The sequence below is a fragment of the Ptychodera flava genome, chromosome 18 (assembly GCF_041260155.1).
Source record: "Ptychodera flava strain L36383 chromosome 18, AS_Pfla_20210202, whole genome shotgun sequence".
NCBI classification, from domain to species: Eukaryota; Metazoa; Hemichordata; class Enteropneusta; family Ptychoderidae; genus Ptychodera; species Ptychodera flava.
The window spans coordinates 14,423,791-14,445,932 of record NC_091945.1 but is presented as its reverse complement, the minus strand read 5'-3'; the positions used below and the strand labels follow the sequence as shown (position 1 = coordinate 14,445,932).

Below are 22,142 nucleotides of genomic sequence, written 5' to 3'. Positions count from 1 at the left end.
GAATATTGCGCATCGAACAAACACATACCCCAGTTGAAATATTCGTCAAGTGTCGTTTCAGTGAATCCATTTTGTCGTCTTCGAGTTTTTCGTCAACATGTGACGTGGCAGCCGATGTGCGAAGGTCGAGTTCGAAATCGTTTCCGATTTCAGGGTCGTTATATTTACCATTACCGAAGCCATAGTTATCGTTGCCCGGCCTTCTATCGATTCCAGTAACGGGGTCAATCAGAGGATGAACTGCTGGCGGAAAGTCGTCCATGACCGGAACTTTGGTGGTTTGTCAACAGTTCTGTACAAGTGACAGCAATGCACAATAAATACTATAAATCCGATCAACAGCAGTCCCGATAAAATGCCGGCTCCGATGGCAATTATCAAAAAGTGTTTCGAAGAGGTTTCTGCAAAGATAGGAAATTCACAATGTTTTAATATTCCTTTGAAAGGGTGCGGATTCCAATTCATAACCCGTTTAGTTTGTGCGAGTGTATGTATGTATGTATGCACGTACGTACGAATACATGCATGCAAGCATGTGTACATACATACATACACTGCAAACACGCATGCATACATGTATGTATGTACATATGTACATGCATGCGTGCATGTATGTATGTATGTATGTATGTATGTATGTATGTATGTATGTATGTATGTATGTATGTATGTATGTATGTATGTATGCATGCATGCAGCACGCACGCACGCACGTACGTACGTATGTATGTATGTATGTATGTATGTATGTATGTATGTATGTATGTATATATGTATGTATGTATGTATGTATGTATGTATGTTTGTAACATACTAGTATAGTTCGTCGAGTTACGTGTCAACCCTCGATTCCTTCTCTCAGAATAGAATATGCAAATGAGAAAAAAAATTCAAGACACTTACAAACGTTTGCACCAGTACAGTCATATTTCGGCCTTACCTGAACAGAGCCTTCCTGGTCTGTCGCTTGGTTCTTCCGAATCGTCCTGATAATCACTCTTACACCTACAGGTAAAAGAACCATCGTCTTTGTCGATGCAATTGGCGTACTCGTGGCAGTCGTGGCTCCCAGGCAATTTACAAACCGAGTCTTCGAATTCTGAAATTACAAAGTAATTTCGAGTGAAATGTCTTCATTGACAATAAACGACAAACAAATAATCACCGTGTTGGCTAAACTCTATAGGCTGCGCTTTTCATTATGGGCGACTACGTGGTCAAAGACACCTTACTGAAAATACAGCGGGACAATACGTTTTGATCGAGCTAAAAATCCGCCCAAAATATTGTAGCCGTCTGATTATTTTGCAGTTGTCGTAGAATTGGAGTACATGTGGCATTTTAGTGACCTTGACATTTTATTAGACTGTTAAAGAACAATTTCAAACTTTTTCTACTCACTCCAAAATGTGGAGCGACGATCATGCTGCTTATTGTAGCTGAAATCCGTAACATATGTATCGCAAAACGAAATGGTACGGTCAATGTGAAATATGGGAATAACGATACTCAAATATAAGGAATATCAACGAGAATCTGTCAAATTTATGATCTTAGACGCTGGAAAGCGTGATTACCAGCATACTGGCAAATCGTGATTTAAACACTAGTCTTGCTGACGAAGTGAAAAAGTCGCCTGGATCTGGACGATACTGAATTCTATCCGACAACAATGTCAAACCAGTTTTCGATACTTTTATACTCATTTAAGTTATAGAGAATCAAAAAGGCGAGGGAGCAAGGTATGGTTAAAATATGTGGTTCGGCCAAGAGATGCCGGGCAAGGCACGTCCATTCGGATTCGCCGAGTATTTTTGAATACCCATTCATTCACAGTCGAGGGTACCATCCGACGTTCGGTCTTTAGGGTTGCTTAATACTCTCCGTTGGTGATGATGACGCAAAAGTTCGCCGTTTAGAGTCAGATTGTAACCGTATTTTGTAAGTCTAGGCCATCTGAGAGAAGACGTCAGACCAGAAACTTTGTTCATGGATGGACATGAAAAAAAGTGATGCAATATCAAGAAAGGCAGTGATTCGGTGATTGTGTTCCTTTTGAATCAAACAGCTGGCCAGCAATGATATTGATTATGTACTAGAATTGTTAAACAAGGTATTCAAAAATTTCCTTGGAGATAAGGTGGCTGGAAGAACAGAAATTGTGGCAAGCGGAACAATCTTAATCTTACCTTTGACATCTATAGATTCAAGTTTTAAAGTCGAGATGATATTTGAGCGATTCTCTGCTACTCCTTCAAAGTAAGTTTGTAATCCATCGGATGTAACGTCTGACGTGTTCGTGAAGGCGCTGACGGTCTGTGCGTTTACACTGCCGCTACTGAAGCTTACAACGTCGGTTTTAATGTAACCCTTAACACCTTGAAGAACTAGGTCAATCTGGAAAAAAATGTCGGAAAGACGGTCTACAAATGACATCACAGATTTTACGGTTAATTAGTCCATAGGAAATGTCATATCTAAAGAACGTTCAATGGAAGGTTTTTGTAATATATATATATATATATATATATATATATATATATATATATATATATATATATATATATATATATATATATATATATATATATATATATAATGTAGCCAAGGCGACACAAGCGAATGATGGGTTCAGACAAAGCATTACGTTTATGAGACAGGGAATTCCTTACAATCATATAGAATATTTAGTCAACTTGCATTTAATATTTTCCTTCAAGACACTGAGTCTTGCCAGATAAGACCCAGACAGATGATGACTTTGCAGACACTGTTATATTTAGCATTGGTGGCGGTGAGTCCTTGTAGTGGAAGACATGCAAAAAATTGCAAATTTGATTGCATAACAACTTGATTTATTAAAGAACTTTTGCAGAGAGTGTAGAGGATAAACTATCAGGCATGGATGATGTAGATCTTTCAAAGTCATTAAATCCCAGATCAAAGATTTGCACTATGAGTAATGACTAAAGCTTCATGCCATACCCACATCTCTCTCTCTCTCTCTCTCTCTCTCTCTCTCTCTCTCTCTCTCTCTCTCTCTCTCTCTCTCTCTCTCTCTCTCTCTCTCTCTCTCTCTCTCCCTCCCTCCCTCCCTCCCTCTCTTTCTGACAAAAGTCAAAACTGATTGCAAAAGAGGATGACGACGTTATTCCTTAACGTTGATACCGACCTATTTAATGTGACTGGATCTTTTACACATCAATATGCAATTATTACATATATTTAAAAATTACATGGGACAATAACAGTTGTTGTAACTACCCTCGCACTGAATTTTTTTCCTCCACCCAGTCTTACCCTTCGACGCAACAAAGTCCCCCGCTTCACCGGCCTGCGCCACCCGCCGTGGTTTTCGGACACATGAGCGAGCGTGTGCGCGACATTATTTTGAAGCGTGGTATTTCGCGCGCAGCAAATTAGGCGCACATTGACGTGAGCCGGGAATCGGAACAACCGAATAATGCTAAGGGCAGGCAATTCTAAATACTCTCTAACCTAGTCTACAAAAATTTTCAAGTACCACTTATCTGGAAAGAATATATTACGCCAGCTATTTCATTATATCTGTGCATGTGTTGGAGAGCAATAAGGTATATATAGAAAGAGCACCAAGTGGACAAATATATGAACTCTCAATTTTTTACAATATTCTTTTGGCCAACCACTTGTGGGGCGCATTTTGGAGTTTATAGAGTAAAAAAGTTTTCATCGGCTTAGTTTTGTAAAGATAAGGAATTTTATCCCCCCCCCCCCTTAGATAACAAAAAATGGCGGCCATTTTTTACATTTCAAATACAGGTTAATAGTGGTCAATTTGTTTCTCTAGCGCCACAATTTGCGAGGTGACCCCGAGTACTTTATTAATTTTGATTAATTTTGAAAAGAATGATTGAAAGTTCGTTTTCATTTTCGATGCACGAACTACCTTAATGAAAACACTTTTACCCTGACACTGGAATGTTGACAGCACTGCACGCGATATGCACCTTGTTTTAAGTAAAAGACGCAAATAAAAGTATGCGCAAAACAAAGTTGGTGGAGCCTTGGCCACCTGCACGCCCCCCCCCACCCCCCCACCCCCCCCCCCCCCGCCCGACACTTTGTTCTATCAGACACAACGCGTGTTTGAATACGTATCATTATCTGATCTTCACAACTCACTGTTACCACTCACCGCGCTCACGACCAGCTCTGCCAGTGACGTGAATTCGTCGCTTTCGGCGTCGTTGAGGGCATCATTGAACTCGGCTGTCTCTCCGTCTATCTCACTTACCGTGAGAGTGACCTGGAAGGATACCGTTGCTGAGGAGAGTATGGAGAGATACTGTCAAGTTTAGATTGCTCTATGTATGTATGTATGTATGTATGTATGTATGTATGTATGTATGTATGTATGTATGTATGTATGTATGTATGTATGTATGTATGTATGTATGTATGTATGTATGTATGTATGTATGTATGTATGTATGCATGCATGCATGCATGCATGCATGCATGCATGCATGCATGCATGCATGCATGCATGTATGTATGTATGTATGTATGTATGTATAATGTGTGCGCGTACACGCATCAGTTGTAACCAGGATGTCACAATAAAACCAATAAAACACCGACAAGTTAATAGTTTTCTGGCATTGATAACAAAGCATTTTGTTGCTCCATGTCAATGAAGATATGTTTTAAAAAAATTTTTATTTTTTTTTGGGGGGGGAATGATAACTTATGCAGAACTACCGCAGAAATACAACTATTCGCATACTTTTGAGAATAGGTAGTCTGTTCTACTTTTCCATGAGTATAGAAATGTATTGAATACAAAAGTAGAAAATGTATACTTACGAACACACTTGTTGACGATTCTGCGCGTGTTAGCTTTGCAAAGGCAGTGATACTTATTCCCCCTTTCTACACAATTCTCTGTGTCGACATCACACGCATTAGGGCTACATGTACCAGATTGTCCTGGAGAAAACACAAAGAAGTAGGATGCATGTACGGAGAGCTCAGTTAGTGTTCCGGGATATTTGTGAATTTTATCGGGTGAAATCGTGTCATAAACGAAGCACGAGCGCACAGACACACACAAGCACGCTAGCGCACCCTGGCTTTCCATGGTATCTATGGAATGATAAACGCTGAGTAATTACTGCACACCATTCACAGCGAGATCGAGCTCATGCACTTGTTCTCCATTTACACATTAATTTAGCCCCACTGTCGTCGTACTCCTGGAAGTCGATATTTTTGATCGATTGGAGATGATGACCATGTTGGATACTAGTTCAGATCTTGCATGTAATGTTTGTAGTTTGCTTATGTAAAAGACCGGGGAATTTTTTTTGAAATTGGCTCGGTGCGGCTGATATCTTGTTCCGATGACCAATGCTGAAGGGTGATATAGTCCCCTTGGTAAAGGCATTTCTATTATTACAGCAATTGCACTGATTAGATATTACAACTTACCTTCAGGGCTTCTGGTCGTTATCATTGGCACTTCTGTCGATACTCTTTGCGTTGGTTGTCCTGACGTTTGTTGAGGTGATGTTTCTTCCCTCGTTGTTGGTTGTGGCGAAGTCTGTTCAGATGATTCTTCCGGTGTTGGTTGCGTTGTTGGTTGTTCTGACGATGCTGGTGTTGACGACATTTCTGTAGTAGCTTGAACGGTTGTTGGCTGAGCCGATGATGGTGATGATGACGTTAGCTCTGTTGATGCCTGCTCTGATGAAGGTGGAGGTGAAGGTTGCATCGATGTTGGCTGTGGTGATGGTGGCATCGATGTTGGCTGTGGTGATGGTGGCATCGTTGTGGGCTGTGGAGATGGTGGCATCGATGTAGGCTGTGGTGATGGTTGCATCGATGTTGGCTGTGGTGATGGTGGCATCGATGTTGGCTGTGGTGATGGTGGCATCGATGTAGGCTGTGGTGATGGTGGCATCGATGTTGGCTGTGGTGATGGTGGCATCGATGTTGGCTGTGGTGATGGTGGCATCGATGTCTGCTGTGGTGATTGTGGCATCGATGTTGGCTGTGGTGATGGTGGCATCGATGTTGGCTGTGGTGACGATGGCATTGATGTTGGCTGTAGTGACGATGGCATCGATGTTGGCTGTGGTGATGATGGCATCGATGTTGGCTGTGGTGATGGTGGCATCGATGTTGGCTGTGGTGATGGTGGCATCGATGTTGGCTGTGGTGATGGTGGCATCGATGTTGGCTGTGGTGATGGTGGCATCGATGTTGGCTGTGGTGATGGTGGCATCGATGTTGGCTGTGGTGATGGTGGCATCGATGTTGGCTGTGGTGATGGTGGCATCGATGTTGGCTGTGGTGATGGTGGCATCGATGTTGGCTGTGGTGACGATGGCATTGATGTGGCGGCTGTAGTGATGGTGGCATCGATGTTGGCTGTGGTGATGATGGCATCGATGTTGGCTGTGGTGATGGTGCCATCGATGTTGACTGTGATGGTGGCATCGATGTAGGCTGTGGTGATGGTGGCATCGATGTTGGCTGTGGTGATGGTGGCATCGATGTAGGCTGTGGTGATGGTTGTATCGGTGTTGGCTGTGGTGATGATGGCATCGATGTGGGCTGTGGTGATGGTGGCATCGAAGACAGCGTTTCTGTCAGTTGCATCGATGTTGGGTTCATTTGAGTAGATGGCTCCTGAGATGATCGTTGTGTTACAGGGGAAGATGTTTGCCCTCCAGACTGTAGTTCCGTCGTCGCTAAACTAGTTAACACCTGTGTCATCTGCGCTATAGTCGTTATGTTATCATATAGGGTTGCTGTTACGCTTTTGGACTCGTTCATAGACTGAGTTGCATTGTCTACAGTCGGTACTTCTGTTGGAAATGGTGTCGAGGGTTTTATCTCGCAGCGTTCACCGCTGTATCCCGTAGAGCAATTACACATGTAATCGTTTACACCGTCAATGCATACACCGCCATTTTCACACGGCTCAGTAGAACAGTCATCGATATCTAAATGATACCAAAGGAAGCGAAAAGAAATAGTTTCTTTTTAGAATTTTGTAGCTTCTCACAAAGCCCTTCAATCGAAATTTCCAGTCATTTAAAGTTTTAATTTCATAAAATTTAACAGGAACTGTACATGATAAGCCATTGCGCATCACGTTTGAGGATTTACATACTCCTTCAGTACACATGCACTTGTAGGGTTTTCTGATGACAGTTAATCCTTTTGCATTGCCTGCGAGTAAAACACGGCTGCTGATTAGAATATTCCAAGATCTATACTTATCTATAGAACATCCTAGGTACAACGTCGTTTTTGTCTGTTTTTGTATTTTGTTATGTTATCATTTTGCTCTTTTGGAACCGAAAAGTTACCTTTTTGGCCTCCGCACAGTAGGTTCATGAAAGCGGCTATCTCAGCAGTGGCGCGTCATCACTCCGCCTTAAAAGTGCCTTACATACATACACACTAAAGCATTGGGTAAATCGAATTTGACGACTAATCAATGACAATCTAATACCGGGAAATGTTCAGTTGCCCTAGGCTCGATATAACCTTGGCATTGAGCCTATTTTAAGACATATATGCCGGCACTTAGTCTCACCAACCAAGATCACATTTGAAAATTTCTTCATTTTTTTTTTCATCTCGTCCAAAATAAGACGTAGCTGTCATGTTTTAAGGCACGACACAAATTTTACGATATTTCGAATACAAACTGGACTGATGACATAAAAACTCAAATGCAATTTTAAAATATTGAGTCAGGTTGCTTTGAACCGGAAGAACACTCTGAAAAGCCGGTACTAAATACACTACATCAAAGTCTTCTTATTCTCAGTGATAAAGGGGGACCTGTGTTTAGCAAAATGCAGGTGGGTTTATCAAAAAAGCACACACTAGCACTACCTTCAATACAGCGTAAGAGTAATCATCATCATCATCATCATCATCATCATCACAAGCAATGAGGAGTGCATATATGGAGTGAACTGGTCAAAGTGGCAAGTGGAATGTCTTCCATGTGGCTGGCTGAGTGCCACTCTTTTATGCCCGTATATTGAAACTTTCACGCAGGCGATGTCACCATGGCGACAACGTTTGCAATGGTATAAAATGAATATAGTTTTACTACAAATACCATTATTCATGATTTCTTAATTTTAGTGGATAAATTATTAATACCCTTCTACCTAGTTGCAAACGTCACCATGTCAGGAGATTATGACAATTCGAATTCAGAAATACAAACTCTATTTACCGTTCAGTCTGGGGTCACAAGTCTATATTTTGGTTCTAATGCTGGCACCAAAACTCGACATATTCATCAAAACAATGGGCCAAAATCCTGCTTCGACAAATTAGTGGTCAAACGTCAGCATATTAACCTTTTCTCAGTCCAAAGTTTACACGAGGCGAAAAAGGGGAGGGAATCGGCACAAATGTATATACCCTTTCCATGGCAGTACACCCTCTCCCGCCCTCAGCTTGCGAGCCTGGTAAAGAAAGCTCGCCTTCTGTTAATGAGGCCATCCTGTACGCCGAAATAGTACATACATCGTATGCTGCACTTGATCGACGCTTTGCATTTTGCATAACATTACAATGTTTTAAAGTTGTATGCGTCCGAAGGTGAGTCAAACCTTTGCTAAAATTCTCCTCAATAATAATTAAACCATGCACTTTCCAAACAAAGAATGGAAATCAGGGGTCACCGTTAGATTGGAACTAGGAAAACAAATTACCTGTCATTTAAGGACATTTGAAATTCAAAATGGCTGCCATTTCTTTGTTAACTGTATGGAGAAATATCACATTTCGACTTTATAATAACTAAGATGTTATAAATTTGTCTTACTGAGAGCTTCAAAATAAGCCTCCAGAAGCGGTATACCAGAAAAGTATTGAAACAATTTGAGAGCCCGAATATCTGTTCGCGAGGTGGATTTCAATCTTAATGTAATGAACTTTAGTAAAACAGTAATAGTCATGAACACTGAGATGTTTTGCATTCTTTGCAGCTAAAAGATCTGCTATTACACCTTAGAAACGCGATAATACATACTCTTGTGAAGGACAAAAATGGTATCATGGTATTGCATAGATAGTAAAACCGCTACTTTATATAGTTATTTTTATGTTGTAGAATCGCCAAGTTCGACAAGTGCGTTTTTCACCGTGACATTCATAGGCTTCAGAGCACTTACCAATATCACAGTTCTCCCCTTCAAAACCGGCAGTACAGTTACAGAAATATCCATTGTGTATGTTGGTACAAGTGGCATTGTTTTCACAGGGGTTTTCTTTGCATTCGTCGACATCTGAAACAGATAAAATACTGCTGATTTTCAAAAACGTGAGACCAAATGCAAGAATAGTACCAAAAAACTGGCATGTTGGTTTGCGATTGTGTTATTTGAATCTTGAGAGTACTGAATGCGATGCGATGTTGATTTTGTACGATATTCACATAAATGAGCATCGCCTTGATATAAGGTTTCTTGTGAACAGTGATTTACATTTCTACTGAGTACATTAGCCCGAATTAAAACACACCTCATCCGTAGTTTGTGTTCTGATTCGTCAAATGATAGTCAAGTGGGATGCGTCCTTTTTTTGCTGATCCACGTAAACGTGGTTATCAGGCATCATTTGTTGGAGCTGTTGCCTGCCAGGCATCAGTTCCGACAACTGATGCCCAGTAACTTCAAAAACGATATTTGCGCAAGTGCGAACGAGAAAGTAAACAAATGTGTCGTCTGCGGCCGGGTGATAGTCGAGAAATTTCTCTGTTTATCCTACTTTCTGAAGAAGAATTCAATACTCAGAATTGCAACAAGGACTCGAAATCGACCAAGACTATAATCAAAGGTGCATTGAACGTTTTACTGAAGTATTGCGGCGCTGTCGCGGAAAAAAACTTCCGTTCATATTATATGCTACAAGTTTTGTTAATGGTACGTTCTTATGCATGACTGCGGATGAGGTGGGTTTTAAAACACATACTGACCGGCCATGAGGGCAACAGCACGCCTCCTTAACCCCTCAGGCCTTTGATTCACCCTAAAACAGACTGTTTCCGGAAGCTAAAGCAGTCTATTCATGGGGTTGACTTACAGTCACTCGGGGTATGCTGTTGCCTTCATGGCAAGTAAATAATACAGGTAACGATATCGCGATGGGAGGCATGCACGTATTCAGTTCATGCCAGTTGAGCAGTGGTATGGGGAAAGAATTCCTAACTAAGAGAGTAATTATGTAATCTTTCAATGGTCTTGCGTTCAAAACACACACAATTCATAACTCTCTAGTATTCCGAATTCAGACGCTGAAAAAAATATTGAAAAAATAGTGTATTTATGCATGTCTAGAGACCGACTGACCGTTTTCACAGTTATCGCCAGTGACACCATCAGGGCAGCTACAGTTGTACATGTTAATCAAATCCTGGCAGGTACCACCATTCTGACATGGATCACTCTCGCATTCGTTGGTGTCTGAAAGCGAAAGTTTAGAGAGGTTTCAAGGTGGAGTTAAGAACATGAATTGTTTGTTTTATTTGGGCCTCAGCCCAAGTACATTTGTTTTCATTCCGTGGGAAAAAACTATAAGGTATAACCATTTCTGGCTGAGACCAGGGAGGGCAAAATGTCTTGGCTTCATCTTTCTTGGCATAATAAATGGCGTAATGATGTTAACTGAATGGAAGTGCTGCTCTCAGCCTGTCTTGAATAAGTGAGATGTGAATATTAATGCTTCTCTATCTGAGTTTTTGCCACAAAATCTTCTGAATATAATCAAAATATGCATCGAAATGCAACAATTAATGCACCCTCCGTTTCATAGACGATGGCACGACCCTTGCTACACCCACTGGACGAGCCAAAGTGGGAGGGGTAATTTCAGTTTGGTCGAACAGGAGGGCTCGAGACCAGACTTTAACATTTAAACTTGAAACATGTTTAATCACTGACAAGATGTGGACTAGTGTTAATCAAAGTGGCAGCGTGAAAAGGAAAGGTTTTATATCCCGTACACAATGAAAAACATTACGACTGGAAACTGTACCCCAGTTGAGAATAGTAATGCCCACAGCGATAGAGAACACTTATCCTTGAGCTGAGAAAACCAGACCATCATTTCGAATAGAGCTGCAGATTCGAGAAGCTCGTTCAAAATAGCTAGGTACACCCATAAGGGGTGGTTTCGAGTTTTGAGGGCAAATTTCGCCTCCTTCATTTAGAAATCGTACGTTTGTTTTTCCAGGAGAACACACCATTTGACACAAAATTTGCATGTAAAGGGGTCGCCAGTAAGCACGTGGTCAAATCTGGCATAGAAAACAATATGAAATGTTGGGTAAAGCCAGTCCAAAATAAACTGGTTTGAACTTTTGTGTTTTGTAATTTATACCACTGCAGCAACATTACCTTTTTTTGACAACATCACACAATGTAGTACGTTTTGAAACTGAATACTCCGACGCATTCTGTGTCTCCTTTGCTAAAAATACGGTATGCCGATTACCATGTAAGGAGATGATGACGTCAAGACAGATTTGTAGTGCGTTTGGTCCTCGATGGTGAACGAAGTTTTGTCAAGGTAGCCTGTGTATTTATTTCCTAAATGGGAGAGATTAGGGTCGATCTAAACGAAGGCCGAAGAATGATATGATACTCTAAGGGACTGGTCAGTTTCTTCAGCCTGGGGGGGCCGGTGGATTCATGGGGGGGGGTCACCCTGTTTTTGACTTTGGTGATGGGGGGGTCACCATGTTTTTGAAATGCCCAATAGGGGGGGTCAGTGTGTTTTTGAATTTTGACACAGGCTCATCATTGCCTAAAATGCTAGTGTCAGCCACAAATTTCATCATTCAGTTGAATTTTTCGGCGCGCCCTTCGGGCGCGTAACTTTAATAATCAGTCATATTTTTCAGCACGCCCAACTTTAACATATCAAGCATACATACATCAGAGATATCTGTATGTTCAATATTTTTCAGCGTGCTCTTCAAGCGCATTACTTTAATATATCAGACATTTTTCAGCATGCCCTTCAGGTGCATGACTTTAATATACCAGGCATATATATCAGAGATATGAGGATGTTTCATATTTTTCGGCGCGCCCTTCGGGCGCCATACTTGAATAAATCAGAGATATCTTGATGTTTTTAAGTGAAAGTGTACCATTATGAAATCTGCATTTCATATGAAAAGGATGACAAATTCTGTTCTCTCTATGAGAATTCAGTATGAGAAAGCAACTTGCACAAATATTTCACAATATATATTTGATACAGTGACTTATTTTAGAGATAGAAAAATGACAAGATATCTTTCCTTCTCATTGATGCAATTATTTTCCTTTGTTTCACAGGTTTTCTGTAGAAAGATGCTTTTTTATGAACAAAATAACAGTTAAAAAAGGCAGTTTTTGTCATTATTAGCTGTGCTTTTATGGTTTCAATGTTACAAGAAAAGATCCTCTCAGACACTGTACACATCAGATTTGGCTAAAAAAGCTCTCTATGGCTCCTCAGGAAATTTAATTAGATGGTTGGCAAGTCTTAACACCCATCAAAGTTTTTGATTCACTGCTTTTTCCTCTTTGATATTAATGATTGACATCCATTTCTGTACAACAGTTCAGGACATCTGGTTAAGCATAGAAAGTGTGAAATACATTCACAGCTCATTCAAAATACAGCTCATTCAAAATGTACTGTATTCAAACTTTAAGATTGACACTTTGAAAGTCCTATCTTACAACTGACATGTCAACAATTTCATTAAAACATAGAATGACTATTTAAAATATAAATATACGTATGTAAAATGTAAAATATAATACATATATATATATATATATATATATATATATATATATATATATATATATATATATATATATATATATATGACGTTATGTCCACCTTTATTTTACCTATGTCGCGCCCGGAGGGGGGGGGTCACCCTGTTTCGAAATTTGGAATAGGGGGGTCACCCTGTTTTCAAAATTTGGAATAGGGGGGGTCAGCCACTTTTGACGTCGGCAAAAAATAATCCACCGCCCCCCCCCCAGGCCGAAGAAACTGACCAGTCCCTAAGCGAGCTGAACACTAACGCGAATGGTGGATAATTTGGAGGATGTCTAGAATGATCTCGTCTCATTAAGATTATTTGGCGGTCAGTATTGAATTTCAACTGCGTCACAAGTTTGCGAAATGAGTATTCCGTCGAACGGTCAACGAACGATATTTTAGAAATCTGGAGACAAGGCACATCGCATTTTTATTTTAGTATTTTATATTTTACAAAAGATTTAAGAAGCAATGATTTTGTCGAAAATTCTGAAAAAATATAGGAAGATTTGATCGCGAACACATTTTCACTTGGGGTCAACTAGCCCTGCCAACGATGCTGTGTGTTCCGCTACAGCTAATCGCCCCGCTCACCACAGCCCTGCAAAGACCCGTACGTAGGGTCGGTGACTTCAAATCCATTTGGGACTTGACGTAAAAAGCCAAATTACTGCCGAAATTCAGCGTTCTTGGGCCCAAGTCGTATCCCAGCCTACCTCAGCTACTCGATCGCTTCCAAAATGACAGTCTTTTATTCACTTCTCGTAAATAACCGTCGATGTCGGCAACTCTCTCGCTAGCCCTGCGTACGATGCTGTGTGTTAGCTGTAGCACATAGCATCGTACGCAGGGCTAGGGGTCAACATGGGGTCGCAGCCATGTTGCCTCAAACTTATTTCTGTCTGCACTCAAAACTCAAAAATGTCGGATATGAACCTGAAAAATCGATGCAATTTTGTCAAACTTCGGCGAAATTTCAGCCTATAGACAAAATTTCATCTAGGTAAGGTAAATTTACTGAAATTTGATCGACAAATAATCCTGAGCTTGAACGTGACAGCTCGCCTTCTCCGGGAAGTCAAGCATCCAGCTGCCCATACACAGTTGCCCATATGGCCAGGTTTATGAGATTGTTTTCAAGCGACGGCGGCAGACCGTACGGGGCTCTGGATATGAACCTACCGCCGGTGTAGCTGTAATAACTGTTGCGTTGTTTTTAGTGCCCACGGACGAAGTCCTGGGGGAGTTATAGGTTTGGTCATGTCAGTCCGTCCGTCCGTCCGTTCGTGAACGCAGATATCTCAGACATGCCCTGGTCAATTTCTTTCAAACTTTGCACAAGAATAGTACCCATCCCCATACAGATGCACGTTGATTTGTTTCACAATGCGATCGAATTTGGCCGTGTTAGAGGACTTTTTAGTTTACACCTCCATAGACTCCCATGTATAAGGCAGTTCTCCATAGACTCCATGTATAAGGCCAAGAAAAATAAAAATTTAGTTTCTCATCGTATTCATATTGCCTAAAGCATGCAGTGACACAGTTTTTTGTCCCACTGGATAAAGTCAGGGGGCTTATAGATTGGGTCATATCCGTCCGTGAGTCCATCAGTGAGTCCATCGGTTCACGCAGATATCTCAGACATTTTGACAAAATATCATGTGACCTTGGTGACCTTTGACCTCAAATATACATTATTGTCCATAACTCAGTAACCACAAGTGCTAAACCTTTCATATTTGGTATGATGGGACACCTTATGACATCACATATTGTACTCCATTAATTATGCGCATATCTAATTTTGAGGGAGCCAATAGAGCTAGAGGTCTGATTTTTGGTATAAAGGGATAAGTTAACAATTTGTTTGACAAAAGTCACGTGACCTCAATGACCTTTGACCTCAAATATGCATATTTTGTCCACAACTCAGTAACCACAAGTGCTATACCCTTCATATTTGGTATGATAGGACACCTTATGACACCATATATTGTACCTCATTAATTATGCGCATATCTTATTTTGAGCGAGCCAATAGAACTAGAGGTCTGATTTTTGGTATATAGGAATAACTTAGCAATACAATTATTATGACAAAATGTGACGTGACCTCAATGACCTTTGACCTCAAATATATATATTTGTCCACAACTCAGTAACCACAAGTGCTACACCCTTCATATTTGGTATGATGGGACACCTCATGACACCACATATTGTACCTCATTAATTATGCGCATATCTAATTCTGAGCAAGCCAATAGAGCTGGATGTCCGATTTTTGGTATAAAGGGATAACTATAGGGTAGAAATCTAAATATGCCCATCTAAATATTAGACATCTACCATCGAGAACAAAAGAAATTTGCTGTAATTTGAATATTTAAGGAGTTAAGCAATTTCCACTATAAATAAAGAACCCCTGCCTCAAACTCCACAAAAGTTGCTAGACATATTTTGCCATTGTCATGCCATTGCTTCGTTTAATAACCAGTTAATCAAATGCCTAATTGACAGGAGGAAATTCAAGACCATATTTGAATAGTAGTATATATTGTCCTCAAATTACTCTATCACGGCCCAAGTACTCATTGCCTTCAGCAATACTGCTTGTTTTATTTGTTTGTTTCTCTGTTTGCTTTTTTGGTAGTTGAGTTCGACGTGGCTATGCTAACTCCATATCAACATATGGTGCTTTTTCGAGTTTTTGTCGACATCGGGTTTTCAAAAAATTGCTAGAGTTTTATATTCAGAAGTATGAAAACTTTGGCAAAACTTGCAAATGGTACTTCTCATACCGTTTTCACAGTTAACACCGACATAACCAGGCACACAGGTACAGCTATAAGTATTGCCGGCAGCGGCGCTGCAGTTTCCACCATGTTGACAGGGATTGCTCAAACACACATCTTGTCAAATAAAAAAAGAACATTAAAATTATTTCTCACAACTTCAGCGGCAAAACATAATTTTCAGAAATAATGGCTGTCAAACGCAACTTTGTAACTTGTATATATCTGAAGAGTTCTAAGTATAAACAATGCCGACAGAGGGAGCCTCTCTACGGACATCCGGCAACTTATATCGACAGTATCAATCTTAATAGTTATAGCGAAACATCATCTTATTACTTGCATGGGTACAACTATCTTAAATGAATCAATATTTGATTGAAGATATCTGTATTCAGTTTTTAACATAATTTTTGTTTTTATTTGATAATTTCAAAGGTATAAACGGAAATGACGTAATATGTGAAATTATGAAGACCTTTTCGATGTAATATAAGGACAAATTTTGGGTACAGTTTCAGAAAATTACTGTCATCGAAACGTCGGCCTTTTTATCTTAACAGATTACTCCCTTTTTATCTAAGCTATTTGTAATTGTGTTCATAAATTCGTATATATTATATAATCTGGATATTGAAAAAATGTGAAATAAACCAAGAACTTAATAATTTAAATAAATAAATAGGCCAAAATGAATGTATAATCATTTATGAACCAAGACATATTTCAAGCTCAAGGGTCTAAATAATACGTATAGAGTCCTTTACTTCGATTTTCAAGTACTAAGAAACTGCACGCATTTGAGTTTCTTCAGTTTAAGACTGTCCGTCGGAAAATCTTAACACTTGAAATAATCACTATCAGCGTTATCCTTCGTCTTTTGTCAATTCGGGTATGTGGTGCTATAGATAGTGTACTTTGATGTACACAATTTGACAAAAGTGCACTTGTATATAAATATTCACCCAATTCACAGTGTGTTCCTTGGTAGCCATCTACACACGTGCAGCTGTATTGATTGACTTCATCCACGCATGTTGCACCATTCTGACATGGATTACTTGTACATTCATTTATTTCTACATTGAGAAAGAATGCAACAAAACATGTGGTGAAATATGTAATTGTAATGTGTAACAGTAATTGCTCAGTTCAGGGCCACTTCAACATTGTACTACATCAGTTTACTTAGTTTGTTTCTTTCATTCTAACTGTCAAAATACGAAACAAATTTATTTAATCGCCGTTTCTGTTTTTGATTTGCAATTTAGCATCAAATGTCGCGTGGGGTTGCTATTTTGAGAAATCGAAGGATCCCTCTATGGTGTATTCATATACCAATATTTACCCATTTCACAATTGGTTCCTGTGTAGCCAGCAGCACAGCTGCAGTTGTACTGATTGACTTCATCCACGCATGTTGCACCATTCTGACATGGATTACTTGCACATTCGTCAATATCTTCATTGAGAAAGAATATAACAAAATATGTAGTAAAATATTTAATGAAAAATATATAACAGCATCGGTTTGAGTGCATATTCACATAAACACTGTATTACATTAGGAAACACATATAAAAACTAAACGATATGCCTCTTGACAAAAAATGAAACAAAAATCTGAAGGTCCACAAATAGAATCTAGGTTTATTCGTGTTTTTCTGACAGTCAGAATGCAAAGTGATTTCATTTGCATCACTTCTTTCCTTTTTCAGTTTGTAATAACACGATTGGAACTAATTTTGGATAATTGGATAGTGAAGTAATGTCAGTTTAATCTGCAAATGTAAGCTAATCTGCTCTTTTTTTAAGCTATACACCTCTTTTTATGAGTAATTTGTAATTTTGCAACATTCAGCTATAGGGCACCTAACACTTTTGAGAAATTTAATTAATTCAAAGATCCGGTTCTCCCGAATAAGTTCCTATCGTGTTTAACTCAGAGTGAACTCTCGTGCGGAGGGGCTTTATCAAGATATAGTGTCTGGTTGCTTATGCATGGACGAATATTCACCTGTTTCACAATTTGTTCCGTTGTAGCCATCTGCACACGTGCAGCTGTATTGATTGACTTCATCCACGCATGTTGCACCATTCTGACATGGATTACTTGTACATTCATTGATATCTGCATCGATAAAAGAAGACATCAAACACAAGCAGTGAAATGTATAATTGTAATGTGTAACGGTGATGGCTGAGTTCAGAGTCACTTAAACATTGTATTACATCAATTAACGTAAATTTGTAAATGTCTGTTAAGTAAATGCATGATAGGCGTTTCGAGTAAACCATAAAAAATGGTAACAGCACAATTACCCCCGGGAAATTTAGTCCCCGGATATTTGCAATCTACCATTTATTTACCACGGGACAATTACCACTCGGACACCTACCACACAAGACATTTACCACCTAGACAATTACCCCTCTCTCAAAAATTAATTTGAAAGGACGTCTGATTAATTATCTTTATTTTCAAAAGTTTCAACTTTGTTTTGACATGTCATAGACACTGTCTATGATTCAAACTGCCTTATGGAGTGTATTTTATATGTTGGTGATGAAGGAGTTAGTAAATATTTTATGAAACATCTAACAAACATTCTACTCGTATAACATAAAACTGAAGATGTGTTTAACTTTCGATGCAACTCGGTTTTGACTAAGAATGACAAAAATGGAAAAAAGAGACAAATATCATTAGTTGCCTAGTGTTAGAGTCAAGGTTAGGTTTAGGTCATGCTAATAAAATGATTCGTAAAGAGAAATTTTTTTAGTCCGTTAACACCATATAGTTGTTATTTTCATGTCATTCATAGTATTCAGTTATTATATTAATTACAGCCGCAGACAATTCAGCGTGGCGTAGAGGTACGGTCTTTAGTTCGGGCGTCCAGGGTTCGATTCCCTGTTAGGCATAGCGTAAAACTTAGGATGTAAAGTAACACTTGCGAGGCATCGTGAAAGATCAAATTACCCAGCTTGAGGCAGTACTAGAACAGATGCACACGCAGTCTTCGTGTTTGTTCGGGAACCTTTGTTTTTCATTATTTCCCATCAGAAATCATTTTCGACAAAGCAATATTGACGTTATAAATAGTATTTGGGGTAAATATCCGGGGGGTAAATGGTTGGTGGTAATTATCAAGGAAGGGGGGGGGGGAGAATGTCTGGTTGTGATTATCCAGAAGGTATTTGTCTGGATGGTAACTGTCCTAGAACCCAAAAAATGATAAGGTCACTGACAGCTACCTTTGTTTCTTTAAAAGTGACCTTCCACGCGCAAAACGAACCGATTTATTCGCTGGTTTACCTTCTATTTTTTAAGTTAGAATGAAATCTCGCATTAAAATGCGTTTCGTTGAGAAATCAAATTTTGAGTCAAGGACATTTCATTGGTGTATGCATTGATGAACATTCACCTGTTTCACAATTGGTTCCATTGTAGCCATCAGCACACGTGCAGCTGTATTGATTGACTTCATTTACGCATGTTGCACCATTCTTACATGGATTACTTGTACATTCGTCAACATCTTCGTTCATTAAAAAAGGTATCAAACATGCAGTGTAACATTATTTCAAATTGCAGGAGTACTTGTCGCGTACCCTATCCCTACACTATCATTTGTATTTTTAAACAAATGAAAGGAATTGAAGTCATCTTAGCTACTCGAGAAGTTTTTCTGTTTTGTGTAAATTCAATCGAAAGCTGTCGAACTTTAATATTTATTCCTATTAATTGCTACTTCAAAGTTAAGAAACGACATCATTACACTAAACCTTGTCCTTACTTTCACTAATTATAGTAGGACGCTGTTTGTGATGCTATTTGGACATGACAATATATAATTACGAAGATGTGCAAGTGCTGTCGGGACGAATATATACCTATTTCACAATTGGTTCCTATGAATCCATCAGTACAGCTGCAGCTGTATTTATTGACTTCATCCACGCATGTACCATTCTGACATGGATTACTTGCACATTCGTTGATATCTATATTGAGTGAGAAGACAACAAAACATGCAGTCAAATCCGTAAGAGAATTTAATGTACAACAGTATCGGTCAAGTGTTTAGCCACGTTGTGCTGCGGCATTTTGTAATACTGACGTGTTTTGTAATAACTTACGCAAAATGTAATAAGGGGTATCAGCATTTTGTAATAACTGACGCATTTTGTAATAACGTCTGCAGTATTTTGTAATAAACCAGTCTACGCGTTTTGTAACAAGGGTATCAGCATTTTGTAATAAAAAATTGTCTACGCAAAATGTAACAAGGGTATCAGCATTTTGTAATAATTCGCACTTTGTAATAACTGTTAACGCATTTTGTAATAATTTTAAAAACTTTCCCCAGTTTTAAAGCATTAACAGATATTTTATTGACTTTGAAATGGTATTACAAAGAGTGTGTTTACTCGTTAAGTAAGTACAAAATTTGATCGCTCCCTGACTTCCATTTCAAATTAGACAGACTTAATTTTAGATAGCTGTCAATCAGTATTTTTACCAACTGATCATCTGAGGCAGGTAACTACTAGATTTTGACTAGTTTATTATCATATATTTGAGAGAATCATTGGTATACACAGTCAGTTGATTTATTAAATATAGGATAACGACATTCTTTCTGATGTATTGCAGACAACAAGCAATCAACAGGTAGATACTCAGATAAAATAATTAAATAATAACACATGAGAGCGAGGGCAATATCACGATTTATTGCCTGCCCAAGGGATGGTGGTCATGATCGAAATACTGATGATGCCCGAGCCATAGGCAAGGGCATCATCAGTATTTCGATCATGACCACAAGCCCGAGGGCAGGCAAAAAATCGTAATATTGCCCTGGCTCTCATGTGTTATTATTTTTATTACACCTAACAAGCAAACATGCAAAGAAACAAAAACACAAAGACTTCTTCGAGTACAGTTCGCCTTCTGAGTCCGGACCTCAGCGTAAAATGTTGTCAGTGCCGAGTCTAGGGTTGCCACTAAAGTTTGCCGATCTCCTCGGTGGCGTATCCAAATTTGTTGCTTGCATAGTCGTTGAATACAGAAATTACATTCCTTGTTGCCATTTTCGTTCGTTTGCTGTTTACTTGCATCAAAATATCATCTAACTGTGCCGGTGACAGCTCTGCATGACGTTTCGCAGCCATAAGTTGCCGACTGCAAAGTACAACAAGCGAACGACAATTTGTTTGCACAGAAAGGATGCGCAGTAAGTAAAATGACGTCATCCATGTAATATCAAATGCAGAGGGCATCATCAAGTTCGCAGAGGGCATCATCACGTTCTTTTACATGTCACGTGAGTCGTGTTTAACCAATGGCAGTGCACGCTGAATGAGTGAGGTGTAATAATTAAATAATAACACACGCCAGCAAGGGCAAGATCACTACTTGTTGCCCGCCCAAGGGATGGTGCTTATGACGGTAATATTGATGATGCCCTAGCCGAAGGCGAGAGTATCATCAATATTACCGTCATGAGCACCAGCCCGAGGGCAGGCAAAAAATCGTGATCTTGCCCGTGCTAGCGTGTGTTATTAATTTTATTACACCGAACAAACACTGTTGTTTTGAAACTTTGCTTAGAATGCAGTCAAGTGTCGATCGAGACTCGCCACAGTGAAGCGTTCTATTTGTTGCTCGATCGTAATGCTACATAAAGTTGAAGGTTAACCTAAATTAACATCTATGAAAACAAAGACAGTGTTGTTAAAGCTTTTCTCTTTTAATCATTAATGTACTAAATGTCCTCTACATCAGGTCCACCTAATTTCTTGTACCTTTTCAAAACCCACTGCTTTACAGAAAATTCCAAGCAAATGTACACGATGATGTGGTACGCGCAGAAAGGACGCGCGGTATTCCAGAACGTGGTAGCGGGCTATATCACTGCACGCGACAGGGCTATATCAGCGCACGTGACAGGGCTATATCACCTTAGCCATGTTCTATCACTTTTTGTTCTATATCACGTGAGTAAAGCTCAGCCAATCACAGTACCTGAATAATACGCGAGGTGTAATAAAATATAATAACATAAAATAAATTATTATACATCTGCCTTCGCAAATAATAGAATCGAGCTTCCGTAAAAACGGGCACGTAACGGGCATGCAATAACCCCTTTATATTTGATGATAAACAGTGCGTCATTGAATGGCTCCATATTGAAACTCCATACTTTACTTTGAAAATAACTTCTGGTTAAAGAAACAGAAGTAAATGTATTACGATTGTTGAGAGGTGAAAAATATTATGAGGTAATAACGAAAGTTCACCAAGACTGAACTGTACAAATATGGCACGACATTGCTGCTCGGCTCGTACATCGAATGTTCGATGAGCGCGCGATGTAAACAAAGATGGCGCTTACCCAGTTGAGAGGGCGATGCAGAATATGCCTCTAAAGTGTATGGAATAATGCATCGGAAACGACGGGTGCATATATTCTTGATAAAAAA

General features: G+C 39.4%; 1 protein-coding gene across 1 annotated transcript in view; it reads right to left on the bottom strand.

The window, feature by feature from the left end:
• LOC139116934 (fibropellin-1-like) overlaps nucleotides 1-22,142 on the bottom strand; it is a 62,350-nt gene that overhangs the window by 5,608 nt on the left and 34,600 nt on the right. The window contains exons 10-23 of the mRNA XM_070679669.1: nucleotides 19,545-19,655; nucleotides 19,076-19,189; nucleotides 17,665-17,778; nucleotides 16,996-17,109; nucleotides 16,613-16,726; nucleotides 15,654-15,764; nucleotides 10,371-10,484; nucleotides 9,195-9,308; nucleotides 5,473-6,992; nucleotides 4,849-4,971; nucleotides 4,178-4,305; nucleotides 2,190-2,397; nucleotides 941-1,099; nucleotides 29-401 (exon numbers count right to left, since the gene is read on the bottom strand). Coding sequence (XP_070535770.1) covers nucleotides 5,707-6,992; nucleotides 9,195-9,308; nucleotides 10,371-10,484; nucleotides 15,654-15,764; nucleotides 16,613-16,726; nucleotides 16,996-17,109; nucleotides 17,665-17,778; nucleotides 19,076-19,189; nucleotides 19,545-19,655 — 2,192 coding nt within the window. The 3' untranslated portion in view covers nucleotides 29-401; nucleotides 941-1,099; nucleotides 2,190-2,397; ... (1 more) ...; nucleotides 4,849-4,971; nucleotides 5,473-5,706. The remainder of the gene's footprint in view (nucleotides 1-28; nucleotides 402-940; nucleotides 1,100-2,189; nucleotides 2,398-4,177; nucleotides 4,306-4,848; nucleotides 4,972-5,472; nucleotides 6,993-9,194; nucleotides 9,309-10,370; nucleotides 10,485-15,653; nucleotides 15,765-16,612; nucleotides 16,727-16,995; nucleotides 17,110-17,664; nucleotides 17,779-19,075; nucleotides 19,190-19,544; nucleotides 19,656-22,142) is intronic.